The 23,144-nt window shown below is 34.0% G+C and overlaps 1 protein-coding gene across 7 annotated transcripts in view; it reads right to left on the bottom strand.

Moving 5' to 3' along the window:
• LOC129216020 (caspase activity and apoptosis inhibitor 1-like) overlaps window positions 1-23,144 on the bottom strand; it is a 486,970-nt gene that overhangs the window by 116,155 nt on the left and 347,671 nt on the right. For all 7 annotated transcript variants that reach the window (XM_054850158.1, XM_054850159.1, XM_054850161.1 and 4 more), the window contains one exon: window positions 13,976-14,128. In XM_054850158.1, coding sequence (XP_054706133.1) covers window positions 13,976-14,128 — 153 coding nt within the window. The remainder of the gene's footprint in view (window positions 1-13,975; window positions 14,129-23,144) is intronic.

The following is a 23,144-nucleotide window of genomic DNA, read 5'->3' as shown; positions in this document are numbered from 1 at the left end:
AGAGTTTAAAATAAAAATTCAAGCTAAATAAACATACTATGAAACTGTTTCTACACATATTTGTCAAATTTCCAATAATTTTCTGGGTATATGTCATGAAAAATCGATGATTTTCGGAAAAATTCTCTCTTTTTGTCAAACATTTGCTCCTAGTGCATCCCAGGATCAGTATTCATGAAATTTGTCAACAACAAAGTTGTAGAGCTTTAAATTTCCTTCAATTTGATATGCTACTTTGTTATATTTTATTCAACCAATCAAAAGTTACAGAATTTCAAACACGCACTTTCATGACAAACAAGAAGTTCTGTCTAGAACTAGATGAGCCTACTTTCCCGTATACCCATACTACTTTCTAGTACCTGATCAATATTCTCAAAAATAGCTAAAATCGCAAATTTTTTTCAAACATATTTTTAAAATACTTTAAGCTGATTTCTAGGAATAAAATATTCCCCACTCATCTAAAAAAAAAGGAGCAACTTTTAAACAAAGCAGCTAATACACTTTTTTCTCTATTAAAAAAAATCTTTAACAGCTTTCAAAACGAGAAAATAATAATTAAAATTAATCAGCTCATTAAAATAAATACATCATATCAAAAAAAAAAAAAATCGTTTCTTTTTCCCCTGTTGTCAAAAAACATTTTTTTAAATGAATTAATGCACTTACCAAAACAAAAAAAAAAAAAAAAAAAAAAAAAAATAAAATAAAATAAATAAAATGTCAACTTAAAGAAATAATTTTCTTTGTCAAAAAAAAAAAATCGTCTGCGCATATCTTTATGTAGAAACATAAATGACTTCGAGTTTATTCGCCAAAAACTGAGTACCTAAATTGAAACTTTAGCGTAAAAGTAAAAACAAGTCATATCAACAATAATTATTTCACAGTTAAAACCATAGCTGCGGAGTCGGAGTCAATCTCATTTTGAGATAAAGGAGTCGGAGTCGAATATTTAAGAATCGGAGTCAGTCATTTGTCCACCGTGTATAAATTTTTGCCAAAACTACGAAGTCAGAGTCAAAGTCGGGGAGTCGGAGTCCTTTTAATTGTCGGGCACAGGAGTCGGAGTCGGAGTCAAGTGCCCCTAAATTCTCGGAGTCGAAGTCTGGAGTTTGGCGTCAAGAGTTATTTCCAACAAAATTTGTTTGAAGTAAATCCGCCTTCAAGTACGGAATCTACATTGACTTTCAGTTTCCCCGTAGGCACTATTGTTAAGGGATTTGAACTGCTCAAAATTTAACGGAAAATTGTTCAAATCAAAAAGATAGTTTATACACAAGTTTTTCATCAAAATCTTTTTCCTACAAAGCTTGTTTGAAGCAAATTCGCCTCACAGTTCGGAATTGCCTTGAATTTCCCCGTAGGCGCTAATGTTAAGTTTTTTTGAACTGTTCAAAATTGAACAAAAAATAGTTCAAATCAAAAAGTGAAATATGGGAATGAGGTGTCCTCGCCGAGATCGTTCGAACAAAAAAAAAGTTTGTTCGAATCGGACTATTCATTCAAAAGTTATTAGGGGGGGACAGACAGACCGACAGACATTTTCCCCCATCTCAATACCCTACTTTCCAATTTTTAATTTTTCAATATTTATTTAATTATTTTATTTATTTTTGACTTTTTTTTGTTTTTCACGATATTTTTAAGATGCATTAAGCCTTCTTTCATGCTTTTTTCTTCTTTTTCTGACTTTTACTGGGAAAGTAGGCTAAAAATGAAGCACTTGCCATTCACAAATTTCAAACTGACTCGAAAAGATCGCGCACTTTCTCTTTCTTCAATGAATTCGACAATCCTGATGGACAATAAAGAAGTATTTGTGGATTACTACAACACAAATGATGTTTAAGGGTTGAGGGGGGGGGGGAGTTCGTAAAATTGTGACTTTGTGATAAGGGGGAGGGAAAGCGCAAGAAGTGTGATATCAAGCATTTTTCAATACGGATATGTTTATAAAAAATAGTTTATGAAAAATACTTTGTGACAATTGGGGAGGGGGTCAAAAATGTTGAGAAAAAGTGTAACATCATTTATGGACAGCCCCTTATGATGATTTGCAGAACTACGTATATGCAGTATGAATTAGCTCCATACCCATTGCATTATTTAACGAAAATGAACTGAGGAAGTGGAGAAAGCCAGCACTTCCTCATTAAGAAACTTGTTAGAAGTAATTAATAAGTAAATATACTGAAAGTCCCCGACCCTGGGGGGGAGTTAAAAGTGGGAAGGGAGACCCAAATTTTGTGGTTTTCGATTATATCTCGGAAACGGCAGGAAAAATGTGTTCCGGATAAAAGTAAAATTAACTAAATTTATTGTGAAATTGTTTTTATACACATATGTCACATTTCCCGTGTTATTTTAAGTATGCGTTCTTGAAAACCAATACTTTTCGGGGAAAAAAAATTATCTCCTTCTTTTTGTCGCAGAGTGTCTGTGCCAAGCAGGCGCTCAAAAGATCTTGTGCAGCAATCATGTGACAAGGACCCTGACAGTTTTATGTGTTTTGAAAATCCACCGGCTGAACACTTAAACTGCAGATTCAAACCTGATACCAAAGAAATACGAAGCCTATGCCCAATCACTGCGACACCCAGCTGACAAGTAATCAAAAACTATGAAGTTCTAGCATGTACTGAATTTCGTTACGCTTATTGAAATGAATATGTGACGCTATAGCAGGAAAATGAAAATTTTAATAATAGAAATAAGATAAGGTAAATAGAGCTGACAGGCAGCAACTTTTTGCAATTATAGTTTTTATTAAATTATTACTAATCATATTTTGAAAGTGTTTATATGGAATATGAACTGACAGTAATTAGGAAATGAAAATATCATCTTTAAGGTGACTTGGTTCTATTCTGAGGCGGAAGGGTCATGTCACCAGCAGTGGAAAAGTTGTTCTTAGAAATTGGTAATGTATTGATGTCATCGTCTTCCCCTTCGTCCTGGATAAATATATTCATTCCGCTGTTGCAACTGCCCTTGCAATGCAAGCTTGCGACAGAGTAGTCTAACGATGATTTTCTACAAGTGACCTTCTGGTCACTTGTAAAAAAGCAATCTGTCAAAAATCATCAAGATTCCGTCAGGAGCAACATCCGATTCCGAGAGTTTCAGCACGAGTTGGTCATTCCTCCTTTCCCAAACCCCCAATCCGGTACTTCACAATTAAGTTCCTAGCTACACTTGGTTAGCTTGGAACCAAGTTTACAATTAAGTTGGTGGTACGGCAGACTTAGAGATCAGTCTTGATGTTAGCAGCTACTTTGATAAATGATCTGTAACGGAACTCATTGAGGGATTTTTCTGTTGGTTGAGCATCATACCATGAGAGATACATATGACCCCACTGCCTCAATGGATTTAGGGGAAGAAGAACTGATGATATACCTTAGATACATGTTGTATGATTTTAGATTTCTGGCATAATGTTGTGATCAGTTGGGGATTTGGCTATCAAGAAGACTACCAAGGACCCAAGGAGTACTTCCTATCAAATGATAACTACCGAAGAATTTTGCCATTTGATCAGTCTTCGCAATATCAACGTCAACATCACCAAAAGCTCGGAGCGTATTTGTCTCGTTTTTCAACTGCTTCCTCATTAGTGGATTTGTCAGCTGACTGTTATTATGAAAGTTGGACAGAAACCTTCTTGTTTGACCGTTGTTTCAATTTTCTAACTGACGTTGATGTCCATATGGTTTATACAGTCGTCTCTTTTTGCCTAACAGTTTTGTAGAAGGGATCATCAGTAGCAACAAATTCAAATTTAATTAAATCAATATCGTTATCAATTTCCTTAAACAGTATGTATAGTGTTGACTTTCTGCACGTCCTCAGTCCACCAATTCATACTGCATATACGTAATTTTTCAAATCTTCGCCCGATTCCTTGGTAACGGGCTGTGTGTATGTGTGCGTCCATAAGTAATGTCACACTTTTTTTCAACATTTTTAACCCTCCACCTACCCCCTCCCTTTCCTTTGTCACAAAATTCGTTTTACAAGCTACTTTTCATAAACATATTCGTATTAAAAAATGCTTGATGTCACACTTTTTACTTTTTCCTCCCCCTTGTCACAAAGCCGCAATTTCACGCCCCCCCCACACACACCTTAAACATCATTTGTGCTGTAGTAATCCACAAATACTTCTTTATTGTCCATCAGGATTGTCGGATTCATTGAAGAAAGAGGAAGTGCGCGATCCTTTCCAGTCAGTTTGAAATTTAAATGGCAAATGTTCCATTTTTTGCCATGAAAGTGCGTGTTTGAAATTCTGTAACTTTTGATTGGTTGAATAAAATATAACAAAGTAGCATATCAAATTGAAGGAAATTTAAAGCTCTACAACTTTGTTGTTGACAATTTTCATGAATACTGATCCTGGGAGGTACTAGGAGCAAATGTGTGACAAAAAGAGAGAATTTTTCCGAAAATCATCGATTTTTCATGACATATACCCAGAAAATTATTGGAAATTTGACAAATATGTGTAGAAACAGTTTCATAGTATATTTATTTAACTTGAATTTTTATTTTAAACTCTTTTTTTTCCACAGTTTCCGACATTTTCTCGAAAAACCCACAATTTTCTTCCCCCCTCCCTCCCATCTTTAGCTCACCCCCCAGGGTCGGGGACTTTTAGTATGTTTACTTACTAACGACCCCTAACAATATTCTGAAGTCAAAAATTATCGCATATTCCATGCACGCACTGTCAAAAATGAAACGCTCAATTTTGACGATTCGGCTATCCTCGAGCACTATTTCGTTATTTTCGACGATCCTTATCGTCACCGAATCACGTGATATTTGACGAAACCAGAAATCTCAAATTTTTGACGAAATTATTTCGTCCCAATTTCGTCATATTGCAGTGCATTCTGGGAATTTTCGTTTCAGTCTTGTACTTGCTCGTTAAATTATCTTACGGAAATTATCCTACAGGATTCATAAAAAAGGTTAGTATTTATTGAAATTTGTATGTGCAATGTGCCTTCTTTTATGTATTGTTAGATTTTTGTTTAGTGTTGTGTTTATTGTTGTATTTAAAACACATTAAAATTGAAAACGAACGGTTCGATTAGGTTTAGAATTCTGTGTGTTGTTAACTTTGAGTCACCTCCACGTTAGGCTTAGCTAGCGTTATTTTTTTTTTATTTGAAAAAGAGAATATTGGTTTGTTGACATTTATTTCCAAAAACGTACTTCCTTTATTTCGTTAAAAAAATTACAAACATGACTAAAGAATTTGTACGAATTTAAACTTACAAAAAAAAAAAAAAAAAAAAAAAAAAAAAAAAAAAACACTCCACCGTAGCTAAACTAACACAGATGATATACAGCGCTTTTATAAATGGCATAGAACTTTGAAGCTTTTAATTTCAACGTGGAACATATTACATGGTTATGTGTTTTCATTCTTCTCCATGAATTTTACAAAAATAATTCTGTTAAACGAAGTGTATTTTTTAGTTTAATAGTTCAAATTTGTTTCATTCCGCATTTTTATTTTCTTGAAAAAATACTATGTACCAATCCCCCAGTAAGTATTGATATTTTTTCTTCTTCCACTCTACATTTAATGTTTTTTTCAATATAATAATTTATACAGCAGTTCCCAAAAGTGTTCGCAAACTTATCATTTTCAATGAAATATTGCTATACCCATTAGTAAAAATTAATATTTTGGAATGGGTAAACAATATTACAAAACTTCATGAAATATTTAAGTAGCAAAATAAAATTGATTTTGAAGAAATTAATAATCAAAAAGTATCAAGAACTTTATAACACAAAAGTGTTCGTAGAAAATATTTTAAAATAATTGTTTAGCAATCTTTGAATAAAATCGATGAAACTCGAGGAAAAAAAAAGCGCTTGATGCAATAAAAAATAAATGCAAACCGTTTATATCAGCTTTTGGATCCGAAATGATACCGTCTTTTATTTTGTTAAGCTCGTAGACAAGACTTTTAAATGCTTATCCCATGTTGTTTATATAATCTCTTTCCCTGCAGCAGATGTTTCTAGCAATAAGTGCTTATGTTCATTATTTGTGGAGCCCTTTTTTTTTTTTACTTGCATAAAACATGAAGTAAAATAAATATCAATTTAATACAAATCATTTTAAGATAGAGAAAATATTAATTTCCATAAAGAACTCTATCTTTGTGCTTGATATTTCAGCAGAATATTTTCAATATTTTTTAAAAAATTTCCGCAAATTAAAATAAATTATTGAAAGTAGAGTTTTAATGTTTAACCTCGATTTAAAAAGAAAAGATAGTATAGCAGCATGTTTGAAAATTGTAATAACAATAATAAGCATTTTTTGTTTATTTTCCCACTTCATACACTAAATTTATAGGTTTTTCTATGTCAATTTGTGTTACATGATTTGTCATAATTATGAATTTTTCCATTATACATAGTTTCTACAGCTAAAATAAATGCAGCATTAATTTTATTCCCATATTTGCCGCCTGAAGGTATTGTCAACAAAAAGTGAGAAATCCCGGTTTACATTAAATCAGACTAAGAAGCATTTTATAGATGAACTTCCAATAAATCCAAATTTTTTGTTGGAGCTGTGATTTTGCTGGATACAAAGTAAAATGTCTGAAAATTTAACCGAACTTCAATTGAAAAATTGAAAGGATAATAAAAATATATGAAAAATTAAAAGGATAATGAAAATATATGAAAAATTAAAAGGATAATGAAAATATATGAAAAATTAAAAGGATAATGAAAATATATGATAAGAAGTAACAAGCTTTGCTTGTTTGCACCACACTGGTCCCTATTTTCATTATAAATCTTTGGAAAAAAAAATCCATTGATATCAGTCAATTAGTTCTCAAGACACAAACAAACAAGGAAATGCACTTTGTTATTGGGTTTCCCCTATCTTTGGCAGCTCTTCTCCCTAGGCGTTTTTTTTTATTTACTGCGTGAAAATTGCATATTTTAAAAATCAAATATGCTTAGTTAAAAGGTGATACTCCCTTCGTCTCCGTCCCAAACTAGTAAGTAGAGCTACGTTTGAATATTTTTGTACTAGTGATTGATTCACATGATTTTATGATTTTGTTCGAATATTTTTTAAAGATTTCAAGGTACTATACTATCAATTAAAAACTTTACTTGGCAAGCATTCCCTCTTAAAATCATTACCAGCTGAGTTTAAAAAATCCGAAGTACACACGCCCTTAAGCTACGCCCCATTTTGTAAGTACTCTACCCCCAGTATAGCAGAAAAATCAGTTTTTTTTCTACTAAATCTCTATCCATCAGCTAGAAGGTAGCTCTATGTAATTATTAGTTAACTTATGAAATGGAGCTTGGCTTCGAGTGTTGGAGCCCTGGGTTTTTGACTCGAATTATATAATGGTTTAAGGAGGTAAAGCTCGGTAAGTAAATGTTGTTTATTGATAACATAGCACAATAAAATCTCTGAAAAAAGTGCAAATAAAATCATAATCACCAGTTTCAGTACTACTTAATTCATAAGTACTTTATTGGAACTAATTTGAGTAGGGGGAGAGAGTACTTCAGAAAACATTCGTGAAGAAAACGGAACACGAAAATCGAAAAAAAAAAAAGAAAAACGGTGTATTTTGGCTATTGGTTAAAATAAAAAATAAATTTAAAAAAAAAATCACAGATCAACAATTTTCGCACTTTTGATTTTTTTATAGCTCAAAAAAATGAAAATTCACGACTTGATGTGCAAAAGAATTAACTCGTTTAATGGCTAAATAATGCTGATTCTCGATAAATTGAAGAAACTCTAATTCTAGAATATTATTCAGAAATTAATTTCAGAAACTAACTGAGAGTCTATCTGCCTAAATAAAAATTTTGTTCATCCGCTGTAAAAATAACTCATTCTTGCAATCTGCTTGAAAAAAAGCTGTCAGCATTGAAATCATCATATATTTTGAAAAATATAAAAATTAAATCATATGCTTTTCAAAGTCACAAGCGAATCGTAGCTTTTTAACTTAAGGAAAAAAAAAAAAACTCAGATTTTGAAAGATATCGCGAAAACATGTTTTATTTCAGAAATAAACTGATGAATTTAATCGTAAAACTTTCCTCGAAATAGAAAAAAGATCCATGTGCATGAGGGCATACACCTATGGACTTAAACCTTTACTTATTATGTTATATATTCTCTTTCTAAAACTTTTTTTAGGATGGATCCAACATCACGGAGATAATTGGAACAAGGACAGACGAAGACTTTTTCATAATTATAACGATATTCTAAATGTTCGTATATTATACATTGATTTCATGTTACACATGTTTGGAAATAAAAATAAAAACTTAGGGGTGAAAAGCAAAGGTATATTTTTATAATTATTTAACAAACATTACACTAAATTAATTTTACCGAAAGATTTATTTCACATCTGCATTTTTTTAAGATATATATTTTCAAATACCTTTTGCAATTTTGGCAGAGAATTGTTTTCAAAGTATGAAGTATGTATTAAAAAACAGGAATTTTATTATTGCATGCATTTCATGTGGCCAAATAAACATTCTACATACAAGCAAAATTAATAAAACAAATAATTAATTAGAAAAAGAAAAAGGTAAGCTTTTTCTTAAGATTATCTAATTTTATTTTCTGTATCTAATTTTAGAACAAATATGTACTAACTTAAAGTTGTCCAATTTATTGTACTTTTTCTTTGAAATTTGTGGTATAAGTTGGATAAAAATTTTTTTTTTTTTTTTTTTTTTTCTGGAATTTTTCATGCGATGCAATGAAGAAACTTCTCAGCAATTTTCTCCCGAGCATATATCGATCTAACTGTGCATAAAAGTGGCACATGATTTTTTTTTCCAGAACCCAATGTCTGCTGAGGAAGTAACACTTTTATATTCCCAGTAGGGGCAGGGCGATGTAGGAATTTCAACATCGTGATGCATCGCCGTCCTTACATCGCGATGTAGCGATGTAGTTCAAACAGTTTGAAATATTCTTTCCGCTTTAGGGGCACCCCCCCCTCCCCAATTAGGGGAGTTTTCCTTACAAAAATCCAGGCTTTTGTCAGATCTTTTTCTAATTTGGCACATAGGTTCTTTAATCACATGGGGTAGTACCCCATATGAATACTACCCCATGGGAAACTATCCTATGTGGATTTCCAGCATCAAAGGATATCTGGGCCGAATCTGGAAAAGATCCAACGAAAACTGGATTTTAATAAGGAAAACTCCTATGGGGTTTGCCACACATAGCGGGGTGAAAACTACACTATGAGAATGCCGAAACATCAAAAGACAAATGTACCAAATTTGGAACAGATCAGACAAAAACTGGGTTCTTTTAAGACCCCCCCCCCCCCCACACACGTGGTTTCCCACTCCATAGCGGGACGAAGACGGGAATTTCCGAGCGTCAAAGGATATCTGTGACAATTTTGGAAAAGGCATGATAAAACTGGTTTTTTGTAAGAAAACCCCTCATTTGGTGGTTGTCCCCCATAGCGGGGCGAAAACCACCCTATGAGAATTCCTGAGCATCAATGAACGAACCTCTATGCCAAATTTTGGAAAGATCCGACAAAAAATAAATTTTTTTTTCAAGGAAAACCCCATCGGGGTTGCCCCCCCCCCTACCCATACATTGACGAAAGCTAACCTCCGTGAATTCCTGAGCATCAAAGAACCTCTATGGCAAATTTAGAAAAGATCGGAATTTTTTTTTTTTTATATAAGGAGAACCCCCCAATGCGGTGTTGCTCCCCCCCCCCATCATGGAGGGTTGAAAACTACCATGTGTGAATTCCCGAGCATCAGAGGATATGATAAAAACTGTTTTTCTATAAGAACCCCTCCCGTATGGGGGTTGCCCCCCATAGCGGAAAGAAAACCACCCTATCAGAATTCCTGAGCATTAAATAACGAAACTCTGCCAAATTCGGAAAGATCCAACAAAAACTGGATTTTTTGTAGGAAAACTACCATAGGGGTTGCCCTCCCCCCCATAGAAGACCGAAAACTACCCTGCGTGAATCCCCGTGCATCAAAGAGCCTATGTGTCAAATTTTGGAAAGATCCGACAAAAATTGGATTTTTTCAAAGATCCCCCCCATCGCCCCCCTCCCCTTATAAAGTGATGAAAACTACCCTGCGTGATTCTTGTGCATCTAAGAACCTCTGTGGCAAATTTAAAAAAGATCGGACAAAAACTTTTTTTTTAATACGGAGAACCCCCAATGTGGGGTTGTCTGTCCCCCCCCACCCCCCACATAGAGGGACATAAACGACCTTGTGTGAATTCCCGAGCCTCCAATAACGAACCTCTGTGCCAAATTTGGAAAATATCCGACACAAATTAGATTTTTTGAAGGAAAAGCCCCATTATGGGGCGGGGGGTTGATTAGATATCATGGGGAGTTTAATCTGCAATGATTTGTTTTACCTTTTTTAAGAAGTTGTTTGTTTGCATTTTTACATAAATAAAAATTCGCTTGACATATTTTATGTGCCTCTTTTTTTTAACAATTACTTGTCTTTTTTTTTTGATGGGGGGGAGGGGGCTGCAGGCCCGTTTTTTCAATTTTTTCCCAAATATGACAAAGAGTCTGTACTCAATAAAAATTTTACAGAAAACGAACTAAAACAACGGCCAGTCATGTATAAAAATATGAATGTTCAAAAATCAAGACGGGAGGGGGGGTCAATTGACCCCCTGACCTCGTAAATGACGGGCCTGTGAAAGTGACTATACGTAATAAAGTGGGAAACTACGGTGTTAAGATTCTGAAGTTAGGATTTGATCACACGCACACGAATCTTATAAAATACAGTCGAACCTCGTTATAACGAACTTAAAGGGACCATTAAAATCGATTATTATAAAAAGTTGGTTCGCTTTATCCAAAAAACAATAAACAATAAGACAAAGATTGCAAAAAAGTTCATTTCAGCAGTTATTTGTTTTAAGCGTGTTCGAATTAACGAGGTTCGACTGTATTCTCAAAAAAAAAAAAATTAATGTGCTCAAAGAAAAAAAAAAGGAAATAAATTTTCTTAAAAATTTACGAAATTAACGTCCTCATATATGACGAAATTAATTTGACGAAACTAATGCTCTCAAAACTACGAAAATGATTGTTAATTTGACAAAACTAGAATGAAGAAATATTTCGTTACATTTGACGAAATTCGCATCCTCAAACCACTAACAAAAGCAGTTTCTTCAATTTGACGAAATGTTCGCTCGGAGCATATCCCTGGAAGTCGTTTCGTCAAAAACGAAGAAAATTTCGTCAAATTTGAAAGTCCATTTCTGAGAGTGCGCTACAATGTGTTCATTGACTGGACTAGACTCTCTTGCGTTATTCTAATTTTTGACTTAAATCTCTAGTTTTTAGTATCAATTTACATCACAAAGATTAAAATTTCTAAGAATTCAGGAGTTATTAGAAGCTACAATACACGTGCGACGAACTTCTACTACAAAACTCTGCTACAAAACGTAGTTCGTCACAAATCAAATAATAGAGAAAATAATGACCGCAAAATTATGTTTGGATGATGCAAGACAAATAATGACGACGTAAAAATTACAAATATGTGTAAGCGAAAAGAGCGAGTGATACTATCAATTCGCTAAAACCTAAATTTGAATAAATGGCAATTATTATAATTTTATAAAATGTGAGATATTTCAATATCTGATGACTAAATTGTTGGCTTTACGACGTTCACTTATATATCGGTTCATATTTCATCGCTCAAAACTCCCAATTGTTATTTTAAAGTTTTGCATAATTATTCACGATTTTAAAAACTAATTCTTGAAAGAATTTGATGGAAGTGAATTTCACTTCTTTAGCATACAGAACAGCAATTTCAGCAATAGGCAAGTCGCGGTACACATCGTCAAAGTTGTTTACGATATCAACCGAAATGAATTCTTACATTTCTAAAGATAAGTAGAAACAGATAAATATTTTTGCTTTGTTTTTTCCCCAGTCATATTTCATCAAAAGCAAAGAAAGACATTTTAAAATACACTAATGGAGTCAACCCTAATGAAACGCATCAAGTATAATCTGAACGATAAAATACACATATAGAAAATGGAAATAGAATGCGAGCATAAAAAAGGCATTTCTTATCGATTTGTTGAGAAAAATATGGCACGCATAAATTTTCGAAGCGTGCTTTCAAAAACATTTTGAGGAAGATGAAATTTATTCTCATCTGCGGATAACGTTAAAGGGAGGCTATAAAATGTTTTCCATTATGTCTAAAGTTTAGTTGTGAGTGGAACGTTTTGCCATTAATAAAATAAATTTTTAAACGGCAGTACGACTGTTTCCAAGCAGAAAGTATACACGTTTCTGAGACGAACGCAATTATATCAGCGTTTTAACCCTGGGCTGTGGAGTCGGAGTGTTTGTTCCTGGAGTAGGAGTCGCTCATTTTCCCTAAGATATGCATCTCTGCCATGGCTGCGGAGTCGGAGTCTGATCGATTTTGGCGTAAAGGAGTCGGCCCTTTCTCCTCCGATTTCGCGGCTCTGGTTTAAACAATGAATGAAACATTTAGGTGCTTTTGTTCGTCCGAAGAATGATAGCACCTCCGATTTTTGTTTCTCAAGAAAAGATGAAAGAAAAAATCCTTATTAATTGGTAAATATTAAAAAAAAACCTTCTTGTTTTGTCATCATCATCAAAATACTTTACAGAAAGAAAATACTGAATCGCATTAAAGGATGATTGAGAAAATTGAATAACGAGATTTGAAACAACGTACACCGAATCTCTTACATACACAAACATACAAAAATAGATATACAATTAGGATTAAAACCTCCACGGACAATTAGGGGTCATTCATTAACTACGTAAACATGATTTTGGCAATTTTTGACCCAATGTAAGGGAACGTAAGATTTTTCAAACCCGTCCTCCTATTCATACGTAAGATTCCATTTCGTTTTTCAAAGGAATTAAAATTAATGAATCTTGCATCACTGGAATCGCTATTGAATTCACTATAATTAAACAATATTTTTTTAAAACTTGTTTGGGTACAGAAATATTTACTAAAAAGTTGGAATCTAAACTAAATGTTTTTTCGACATTTTTTTTTTTTTTTGTATATGATGCGATACTAATTAAAACAAAAGCATGCCATACATAGTACAGTTCTTTTATTATAGTTTATTCTATTCATTCTTTACAAAACAAGTGAAAAACAGCTCAGCCTAATACGCTTTTTACCTTCCAGACGAAAATGAAACACAATCCCAGACGAGCAACGACCGCGTGGCTTCTAATGTAAAATATCGACTTGAAAAATATTACGTAAGAATGATTTTGACAGCCCCCCCCCCAAGGAAGGGTACGTAGAGATTTTTCTACCCCCCCCCCTCTGTCGGAACACTTATGTAATTAATGAATGGCCCCTTACGCGACCAAATCTTAGCTCAAAATTTAACAAATTATTTGCATAAATTCATGCAAAAAATGAGGGTTACTATACTAAGAATACATTGAGTTATTAGCTACAACTTTTCGCTACCATAGTAGAGATCATCATCTTTCTTAAACAATCAGTAAAAACCCAAGACTGAACACAAATATCATAGAACAACATTAATAAGTCAGACATTATGACGTTAAAGGGGAAAAAAAATCATTCATTTTGCAATCTAATTGTGAAAACCAAGATCCAATTACCTGGAAATCGTTCTGACAAAATTCGAAAGAATCGGACTGCGCGAATCATAATTTTTCATGTGTGTTAAACCAACCTCTGGTAAAGGGAAGGGGTCGAACCTAGGCACTTACTTCTTATTTATACCTTGAAGAGGTACTAATTTAATTAAATTATCATGCGGCAAAGAGACATGACGATAATGAAGTGCCACTTCGAAAAATGGCAAATAGATGGAATGTACCCATTAACGTACTTTCAGATAATCTGGGATTATCTCCTGAAATGCGGGGGCGGGAAGGGTGGCAAAAATGTGTTCCACAATGCGTTCTTTATCGTCGAGCATATCTTCCAGCTTCTGTAGAGGAACTATCTGTGGGCTTCCTTTATCATCGGAAGGTTGTACAACCTGAAAAAGCAAAAGAAATAAGTTTCAGGTAGAGCCAGTAGTTCTGTTTTACTAAAAAAATCCGAAAGATTGAAAGTTAAAAAGCAGGTGAAAAATGAAAATGGGACGAATAAAGCGAGAAATAAAGGGTATTTCCTTTGGTGTAAAAGGATACGAAATTATTCTCGCAACTAGTAAAATATTTTTGACTGATGTTATTTTGAATTTGGAATGAATTCCTTTTTGGTTAGCTCGAAAACATCACGTATGGAAAGAAAATAAATAAATAAAACCAAATTGTATTAACAATGAGAGAAAATATATCCATGCTCATCGTAATCAACTTCAAAAGTTGTTTAAAATGCTCTTAGTGACCAGTGGCGGATGGGGCAACATGAACCCGGCCCTGGCATTTACAGACCAGCCGGTCCCCTTAAGACTTGCTCCTTGAAGAGGAGACGCTCCCACCGTCCTTAAGTTTTTTTTTTCAGATATAAAAGATTTAGCGGATACATCTTCTAGTTTTAGTAGGGAGTCACCATTAGAATTTGAGTATTCAAATTAGGAGAACTGCGTTTACGAATGTGGAGAAAAAGAATCAATAATACGAACACCTGATTAGTAAAAATTAATATTCTAGCTAATGATGGGGGGGAGGGGGTTCGGGGGTACTCCCCCGGAAAGTTTTCAAAATTACAGCTTCAAAAACGCATTGTTAGACTTTTTAAATGATCTTGGGCGATGTTTGCGGGAGGGGGTATTTGGAGAATTTCTCCAAAACTTTTTCAAAATCAGAGTTCTAAAACGTATGCGTAAGCATTGTTTTGTAACACTAGGGGGAAGAAGGGCGTTCAGGAATTCTTTCTGGGAGAAATTTCTCAATTGAAGTTCCCAAAGCGCCAATTTAGGTGACAATTGACGATCTTTGGGGGGAGGGCTATGTTTTTTTAAATTGAAGTTCTTCAAAAAGTTTGCTACCTATAAATTGCCCCCTCCCCTAAAGTCAGTATCTGAAGGTCTTATGTGCAATAACGATTGATGAGGAACCGCGTGAAAAGAGAACGTATAATTTTGATGAACGTCTTTAAATCATCTTTGACAATATTAATGAGAGCAAAGATCCGGTGTCCCCCCCTCCCCTCCGGGAATTTTTTTCAATTAGTTGTCTTAAAAATGCATTCTAGGTGATCTTAGGTAATGTTTGGGAGAGAAGAGTCTCGAAGGTGTTCTCCAGGAATTTTTTGGTAATTGAAATCTAAAGAAAGGGATTGTAGGTTTTCATTGATAACGTAAAGGGGACTGACAATTCTGAGAAACTGAAGCTTAAAAAACGTTATTTCATCGACTTTCAATGACGTGAGGGGGAGGAATTTTCGGGACATATTTTGGAATTGAAACCCATAAAACGAAATTTGAGAGGACCTTTAGTGATGATGACGAGCGTGTTGGGAACAAAAAATTTTCTAAGTTAGCTTTTAAAACGCAGTTTTTGTCGATCTTCGGTAATGTTAGTGGGTGAAGCTGTTCGGGGACTTTCATTCCGTAATTTTTCGAAATTTGAATTCTAAAACGCAGTCGTAGATGATATTCGCTGATGTTACCAAGGGTTCAGGGACTTTTCTCAGAAATCTTTTCGGGATTGAAGCCCTAAAAAAGAAATTTCACACCACCTTTGGTGATACAAGAGGGAGGAGAGATTCGATGACCTCTGAAAAATTTCTTAATTGTAGTCCTAAAAACGAAATTTTAAATGATCCTTAAAGATGGGGTGGAGGCACTTCTGCAGGGATTTAGGTGATCACTCTCCTGGAAGCTTTTCGAATTTGAAGTCCTAAATACGAATTGTAGGCCATCTTTGATAACGATAGGCGATATGAGATGGGACTGGGTTCCCATTTAGAAACTTCCCCTGCACTCTTTCAAAATAAAAGTTTTAAGCACGTTTCTAATCTACCTTGGAGGTGTAAAATGAAGGGTGAGGCTAGAGGATGTCTCTCCCTTCCGCATTCTTTGCTAAGTCCCTATCTTTTTATTAAATTATTCATACAAATGTTATGGGAAAACCTCCCCCCAGTATATCTTTTCCGAGATCATTTTAGTTCTTTGGTTTTTTTTCATAGTGAAATTTTCAATTTCCAACCTGGTGTTTGAATTTGTTTGAAAATAAAGAGATTGAGATTCGTCAAAATATTTTTTAACATTTTGGACTGATGTGGTACTTTTCAGGGACACCAGATCTTCTTCCAACTTTATTTTACTTTAAATATCCTCCAGCTAGAATATCTTAACAAAGTTTTATTTTACTTTCGTTTTATACATTCAAACACTTAGTATTCATTACGTTACAATGTTTTAAATCTCCCTTACTGCATTTTAACTCTTTTTCTATTTAAAACATGCTTCAGCGCCCCCTATGAAACCTCCATTATTATCTAGCTATTCATTCATTGTATTAAATTAAAATTTGTCATAGGTTTTTTACAATGTACTGAATACTTTTTTTGCTTGATTTTTTTTTTTTTTATTTGTCAGAATGTCTCGAAAAATTTTAGCTGCCTTTAGTTAGGTAAATTATAATAAAGAACCGTGGATGTTCCTAAATAATATTTAAAGGTTTAATATTCAAGGGTTGCATTTTCTTTCAAAATTTTGTTGCGAAAATTTTTTTGTCACGGGAATTCCACTTGGTATTTTGTTACGTTCATTGTCCCCCTACAGACTATTATTACAGGCAGCTGTTAGCGCCTTAGAAGGTCCTGGACAGTTGAAGAGCAAACATTCAAACAGTGTTTTCTCCAAAAATGAAAAAAAATGAGTTAGTGATTTTTCTTTGAACTCAACATTAAATGGTACAAAAATATGCTATTGTTTTCAACCAAAACATATTTTTTGCCATTATAAACCTATTTATGAAATTCAGGTTTCATTCAAAAAGTGTTTCCTCCAGAGCCAGTTTCCAGTCAAACAGTGATTCCTCCAGTCAACCAATCAGAGCTGTTCTTACTGATCACGTGACCCAGCTATTTCCCAATGTGTCTAGTGTTTCAGAGGTTATGTTATTGTTTGCTTGGTGCTATGTTGGTTTGTTTGTTTATTTTAGAGCGGTGTGCTTTTACCTAAATTTTTATTATTAATTTAGGGATGGAAGAAATAATAGATGCACATTGTGAAAAGTGTTGTCTTACAATCTCTTCCTCTTAGCCATGGAATATCAGTTGAAAAGAAAAGAGACGTAGACAAACTTTTAAACTTAATGTATGGCGAAGAGTGGCAAAATCAACCTGATTTTAATTGGTACAAAGACATTATGTATAATTTACCTGCACGCAATGATGAAACGGAGGAAGTAGTGTGCGATTGTTTGGATGAGGATTATGCAGGACAATTTTTTTTCACATATAAATTTCTAGCTTTATTTTATAACAATCAGTTTTATTGTCATTAATTAGTTTTATTCCATTAAAAAATGTAATCGTAGCAATTTTAGTTACTATCTTTTTCATTCAAAAAGTGTTTTATCCACATTGAAAACATTCAAAACACGTTTCCTCCTTTGAGTTCGGTCAAAACATGATTTCTCCAAATTTCAAATGCATTTTTCTAATTCATTTTAAGTTTATTAGGTAAAGTACGCCTACAAGTCTTACTAGTAATCAGTAATACAACTAAAAAAATGGTAATTGGGGTCTAATACGAGTTTTTTTTTAAATATATTAGTTTTTTGTGTTTCCTGAAAAACTGTATCCGAAGGAGAAAACATGGTTTGAATGTTTGCTCCTCAGTTATGCAATAAAGTTATCTTATCGGTCAACCGATGAATTTACAGACACACAGTAAAGCATCTTATTGCTCACAGCAGAACATTTTTTAAAGAATTTTTACTAGGCGACATAAGTTTATCATAAGAGCAAAAATTATTGAGAAGGTTACAGCCTTTTTTTTCTCAACAAATGTATGGAAAATCGTCGCCTCAAAGTGGTATTTCTGTAAGTACTCTTTGTTCTGCGGCGGCTGTATAGGATTTCTGATTTAAAAGGAAGCCGATATGAACAAACCTTAAGCATAGTATTAACTCCGAAGTAAAGGGGGTCCGGGGGTTTCTCCCCCGTAAATTGTTCGAAATTTTTAGTTTTGAAAACGAATTTTAGACGATCTTTGGTAATGTTAGGATTGAAGAGGTTCGGTGTCGCTCACCTGTCTATTTTTCGAACTTGTAGCTCTAAGAGTACAGTTTTAGTCGATCTTTTTGATGATGTTAGAGTGAGGAGAAATTTGAGGGTCCATATCCCAGGAAATTTTTCTTTATTTTTAATCTTAGAAATGCATTCTAACTGTCTTTCGTAATATTATGCACTCGGGTGCGACTCCCTCCCCACGCCCGTTTTTCGAAATTGAAACGTTCAAAACGCAAACATTATGTCCAATAATGTTCAGAGGAGGGTGATTCGGGGGTTGTCCGGCGGATTTTTTTCTGCAATTGTAGTGCTAAAAACGGAGTTCAATGCACTCACGTGGAGGAGTGATTCTAGGGCCCGCAACAAGAAATTTTTCTAATTTGCAGTCTTAAAGATGCATTCTACTTGTCTTTGATAATGGTAGAGGAGAAAAGGTTTGGAGCACTCTCTCGGAAATTGTAGCTCAAAAAAATAAAAGATTAAAAAACTGAAACCCGACTACGGCAAAAAAAAAAAAAAAAAAACAACCTAAAAGATAAGAAACAAGGTAGGTGCTGTTTAATATCATTGTCCTATGGAGTAAAACTAGTAACTTGATAGGATAGATATTCCTATTTATTGAGCTCTATTGAAATCCTCTGTCACTTTCATATTAATAACATTATAATTCAATTCAAATGCCGTTGTCGTGCGTTCTCAACTACAGTTCTACTATACCGCACGACTATGGTATTTGAATTGAATTATAATGTTATTAATGTGAAAGTGACAGAGGATTTCAATAGAACTAAATAAATAGGAATATCTAATCTATCAGATTACTGGTTTTACTCAATAGGACGATGATATTAAACAGCACCTACCTTGTTTCTTATCTTTTAGGTTTTTTTGCCATAGTCGGGATTCAGTTTTTTAATCTTTTATTTTATTTAAATATTTTCCGTTTTAATCTAAGATGGACAAAAAATAATAGCGTGAGTAATTTACGGTAAGCATTTTAGTTTGATATACAAGAATGGTAAACTTAATTTATTGCTATTACATGAAGCTGATAGAAAATTTAAACAATAAAAGATTGATTTTACTTAATAAGACTATAATAGTAATCAACACCAAACTTGTTTCTTACCCTTTTTTCCCTTAGTCGGGTTATTAATGAATTTATTTAAAACCCACGCTAAAAAAAATCCTTTAAAATCGAGTTTTACAAGGTAAAATCAACTCCTCCTATTGTTGAAGTCGATTGATAGCGTACGTTACTTGGGTCGTAATACTGAATCAATTGACACTTTATTCATGAAAGTCGGATAAATAGTTTAGGTGCTACAGTAGAACATACACAAATACAAAGACTGCTAATTTTTTTTAAAGCAAATAAATCATCTCATGCTACATTTGAAGTCGGTTAAAATATAGCCTATGTTACTCGGGCTATAATAGGGAATCGATTGACACCTTATTTATCAAAATCGGATGAATAGTTTAGGCACTATGGTGGATAATACGTAAATACAAAAACATACATAGACTGATGAAATTATAACCCTTCCTTTTGGCTTCGCCGTAGCCGGATGAAAAACAGAAAAATGTTCCGCCAAAAGTCCGTAACCTTTCTGAAACGGTCCTTGAAACTTTTAAAGAATTCGAAAATCTCCTCTGTTAAAGCCAGCCATGTCTCGGGAACCTTCGAGAAGAATGTGGTAGGTGGGTTTTAAATAATTAATTAGAACCTCGCCGTTCCACCAACAGAGCTCCAGAAGCATTAAAGCAGACACGACAGAACTGCAAATAAGAGAACTAAGCATACTCCTAGCAAAGCTGAAGCGATCCTTGACTAATTCGTTCTTACCGATACATAGAAAGTAATCGTGGTAAAGCCGACACACTTAATAAACAAGCTCAGTCAGTCTTTAAACTGGTAGCGAAAAAATATTCTTCACAGCAGTGAAAAGTCGGCATTCGTGTAGGTTTTGGCAATTCAGGAAACTGTTTGACAAATATCCTCGATTTTCTCAGGAAGTGGATGAAAACCTGCGAAATCCCGAAACGTTCCACTGAAATAGCCAGTAACTTCTGCCTTTTTTTAGTGTAGTCATCCAACTTTCGTGGTTGATTTTCGTATCGTTCGAAGATATTTTTAAAAGATTCAGGACTGTAAGTGTCAAATGTAGCCTATGTTAGCCGGGTTACAATTTAAAAACGAATGACACCTTATTTATCAAAATAAGATGAATAGTTTTGGCGCTGCGGTGAAACAACCGTAAATACAAACATACATAGACTGCTAAAATCATAACCCTTTCTTTTGACTTTGCCGTAGTCGGGTAAAAACGAATAATACAATAGCTTTAGCACTATATACCTGCAAGAAAGCATCTTAGTTTGAAACACAGAAAGATAAATTAAATTAGCGTTACTACATAAAACTTGTAGACAACTTAGATTATGAAAGATTGCTCTTACTTAATAAGAATATAGTAATAATCATAACACCTAAATTGTTCTTTACCAAATGATGTTTTTTCTGTAGAATGGTTACAGTTTTTGTTATATTTATTTAAAACCCGTGCTAAAAAGAGAAAGTAATGAAATTGGTTAAAATCAGGATGTATAAGGCTAAATCAAATTTTCCTATTGCTGAAGTCTGCAAAAATATAGCCTACCCGGGTCTTAATTACGAAACGAATGACACCTTATTTATCAAAATCGGCCAATCTTGAACGATGCTGGCGAAAAGAGAGGTGGGGGCACCCTCCTATGGAAACTTTTACAAGTTTTTTTTTAAACGCAGTTTGTAGACGATCTTTGGTAATATTAACAAAAGGAGTGGTTTGGAAGATCCCATATTAAAAAGGGAATGAAGAATAATTGCATAGACTAGCATATAAAGCCAGTTTTGTTACTATTTCTAAAACATTTATGATCAGGGTCGGATTTAGACTTAACGGGGCCTTAAGTTATTTCAGGTATGGGGCCCTTTTTGTAATCCGGACCACTTTGTCGGTGGCGAAAGAGGAAATGCTAAAGTGTTTTTTTTTTTATTAATGACTATTATTACTTTTTTTGCGCTATATTTGTCTTTTCCCCTGAGACACATAAAGTTATGCATTATTTTCTTTCTTCCTTCCTTTCTTTTTTTTTGTGTGTTTTTTTAATGTGTGTTTGCCTGCTTTTTTGGATTTCCCTTAAGAAGGGGAATAGCATCGAGAGAATGATGCAGGGCTCCCAATTTAGGGGTTCTGGGGGTTCCCCCAGAGGGAATTTTGGAAAAAAAATATATAGTAAAATTCTGCAGTTTGAAGCCATATAAAGGAAGATTGGAATCAAAAATATTCGGGGGAAAAGTAGGCAAACAAAACTTTTTCAAATTATGTACTCTTGCAAGTTGAGATAATACACAGTAAAATTATTTTAGGGGTCGACACATCGATGAAGCACTTGACAGAGAGAAAAAGCGAGGGAGTATAAAGGATAATGCATTGTTACTTGCGCTCATGGACTTTCGATACAGCTAGTTTTTAATCACCCCTGCAACCCATCTACAAATTGCTTTAAAAGAAATAAGGTACACACTTAGAAAATAGGTAGCAAGAGAGTAACATACTGCCCATTTGAACAATTCATAATTTATACTCTTAGTAAGAAATAAAATTGAAGCATACTTTGACGAACATACATTGAAGCACACACTGAATTTAACATATTTTGGCACTCCTCCCCCTTATCAACTCCAATTTGTTAGAAATTTCAAAATTCAAGGCTTGTAGCCATATTTTTGCATCATTTCAAGCATTTGAAAATGAAATTGATTTTTTTCAAGTATTTCCAATTTTTTTTAGGAACGACAACTCACATAACTTTTCGTTATAAGCAATAGCTTTCAACTAAAATGTAAATCCGGCCCTGGAAATGATAGTATAAATAACAAAATTCTCCAAAACATTTTTACAAATTAAAAGCGGTAATGGATAACTAAAGTAAAAGTTTTAGAAATAAGTAAATTTTTTTACGAACCAAACTTGCTCTTCAAAATCCTTTGTTTGAATCATCAAAATGAATTTCAATTTCATTATAACTTTAAAAGGATTTTTAATTACAGCTAAAACGTGTTACAAAGACTCCATCATTCTTCAGTCCTGTTGCCTCGAAGCTGGAGAAAAAATAAATAGATTGCCAGTGCCTACAAGTTTCAACGCGCGAATCCCTTTTATACATAAAGCCACAAAAAAGGAAGTGGTAGGTGTGGTATAATCCTCAGTTACCCTAAAGCAAAAATTACTGAAAAGAATTCCAGGAAACAATCCCGACCCTTCAGCCTTCGGCTTCACTCTCGGGAAAAATTCCTCTCTCTTTGCATCTTCGAATGAAAAACAGCTGTTTCCGTTCCGCAAACTGCTTTTGCCGTCCCGTCCCAAGTAGTGTTCCTGTACTGGTCCCTGTCCCCTGTACACAGATGGCCGTGAAATGGTTATCGACTATCATCAATGAAAGGGCTAATGAGGTGGGGTGCTAATCGATTGCCGAGTGCGTGGTAGGCCGGTCCACAAGGGAAGAAAAAGAAGGCTTTCGTCATGTACGAGTCGACGGTTTTTTTTTTTTTTTTTTAAAGAAGGCAAGGGTCTTCCTAAGAGTTTTACAAAGATTTGAAATCCGTTTACAAAAATGAGTGAACCTATTTTAGATTTTCCAATGTCGCAAAGTGGTTTGATTTCGCATTTTCTAGGCGACAGATTTTTTTCACTAGTTTTTTTAAGGAAGAAAAAATGAAAAAAAAAAAAAAAAAAAAAAAAGCTTTTTTTTTTTTTTTTTTTTTGTATTATTCAATTGAAAGATTTAATGCGGCCCAAACCGAGGCGGCCCAC

Source organism: Uloborus diversus, chromosome 2 (genome assembly GCF_026930045.1).
Source record: "Uloborus diversus isolate 005 chromosome 2, Udiv.v.3.1, whole genome shotgun sequence".
Classification (NCBI taxonomy): Eukaryota; Metazoa; Arthropoda; class Arachnida; order Araneae; family Uloboridae; genus Uloborus; species Uloborus diversus.
This window is presented reverse-complemented; position numbering and strand designations above follow the sequence as displayed.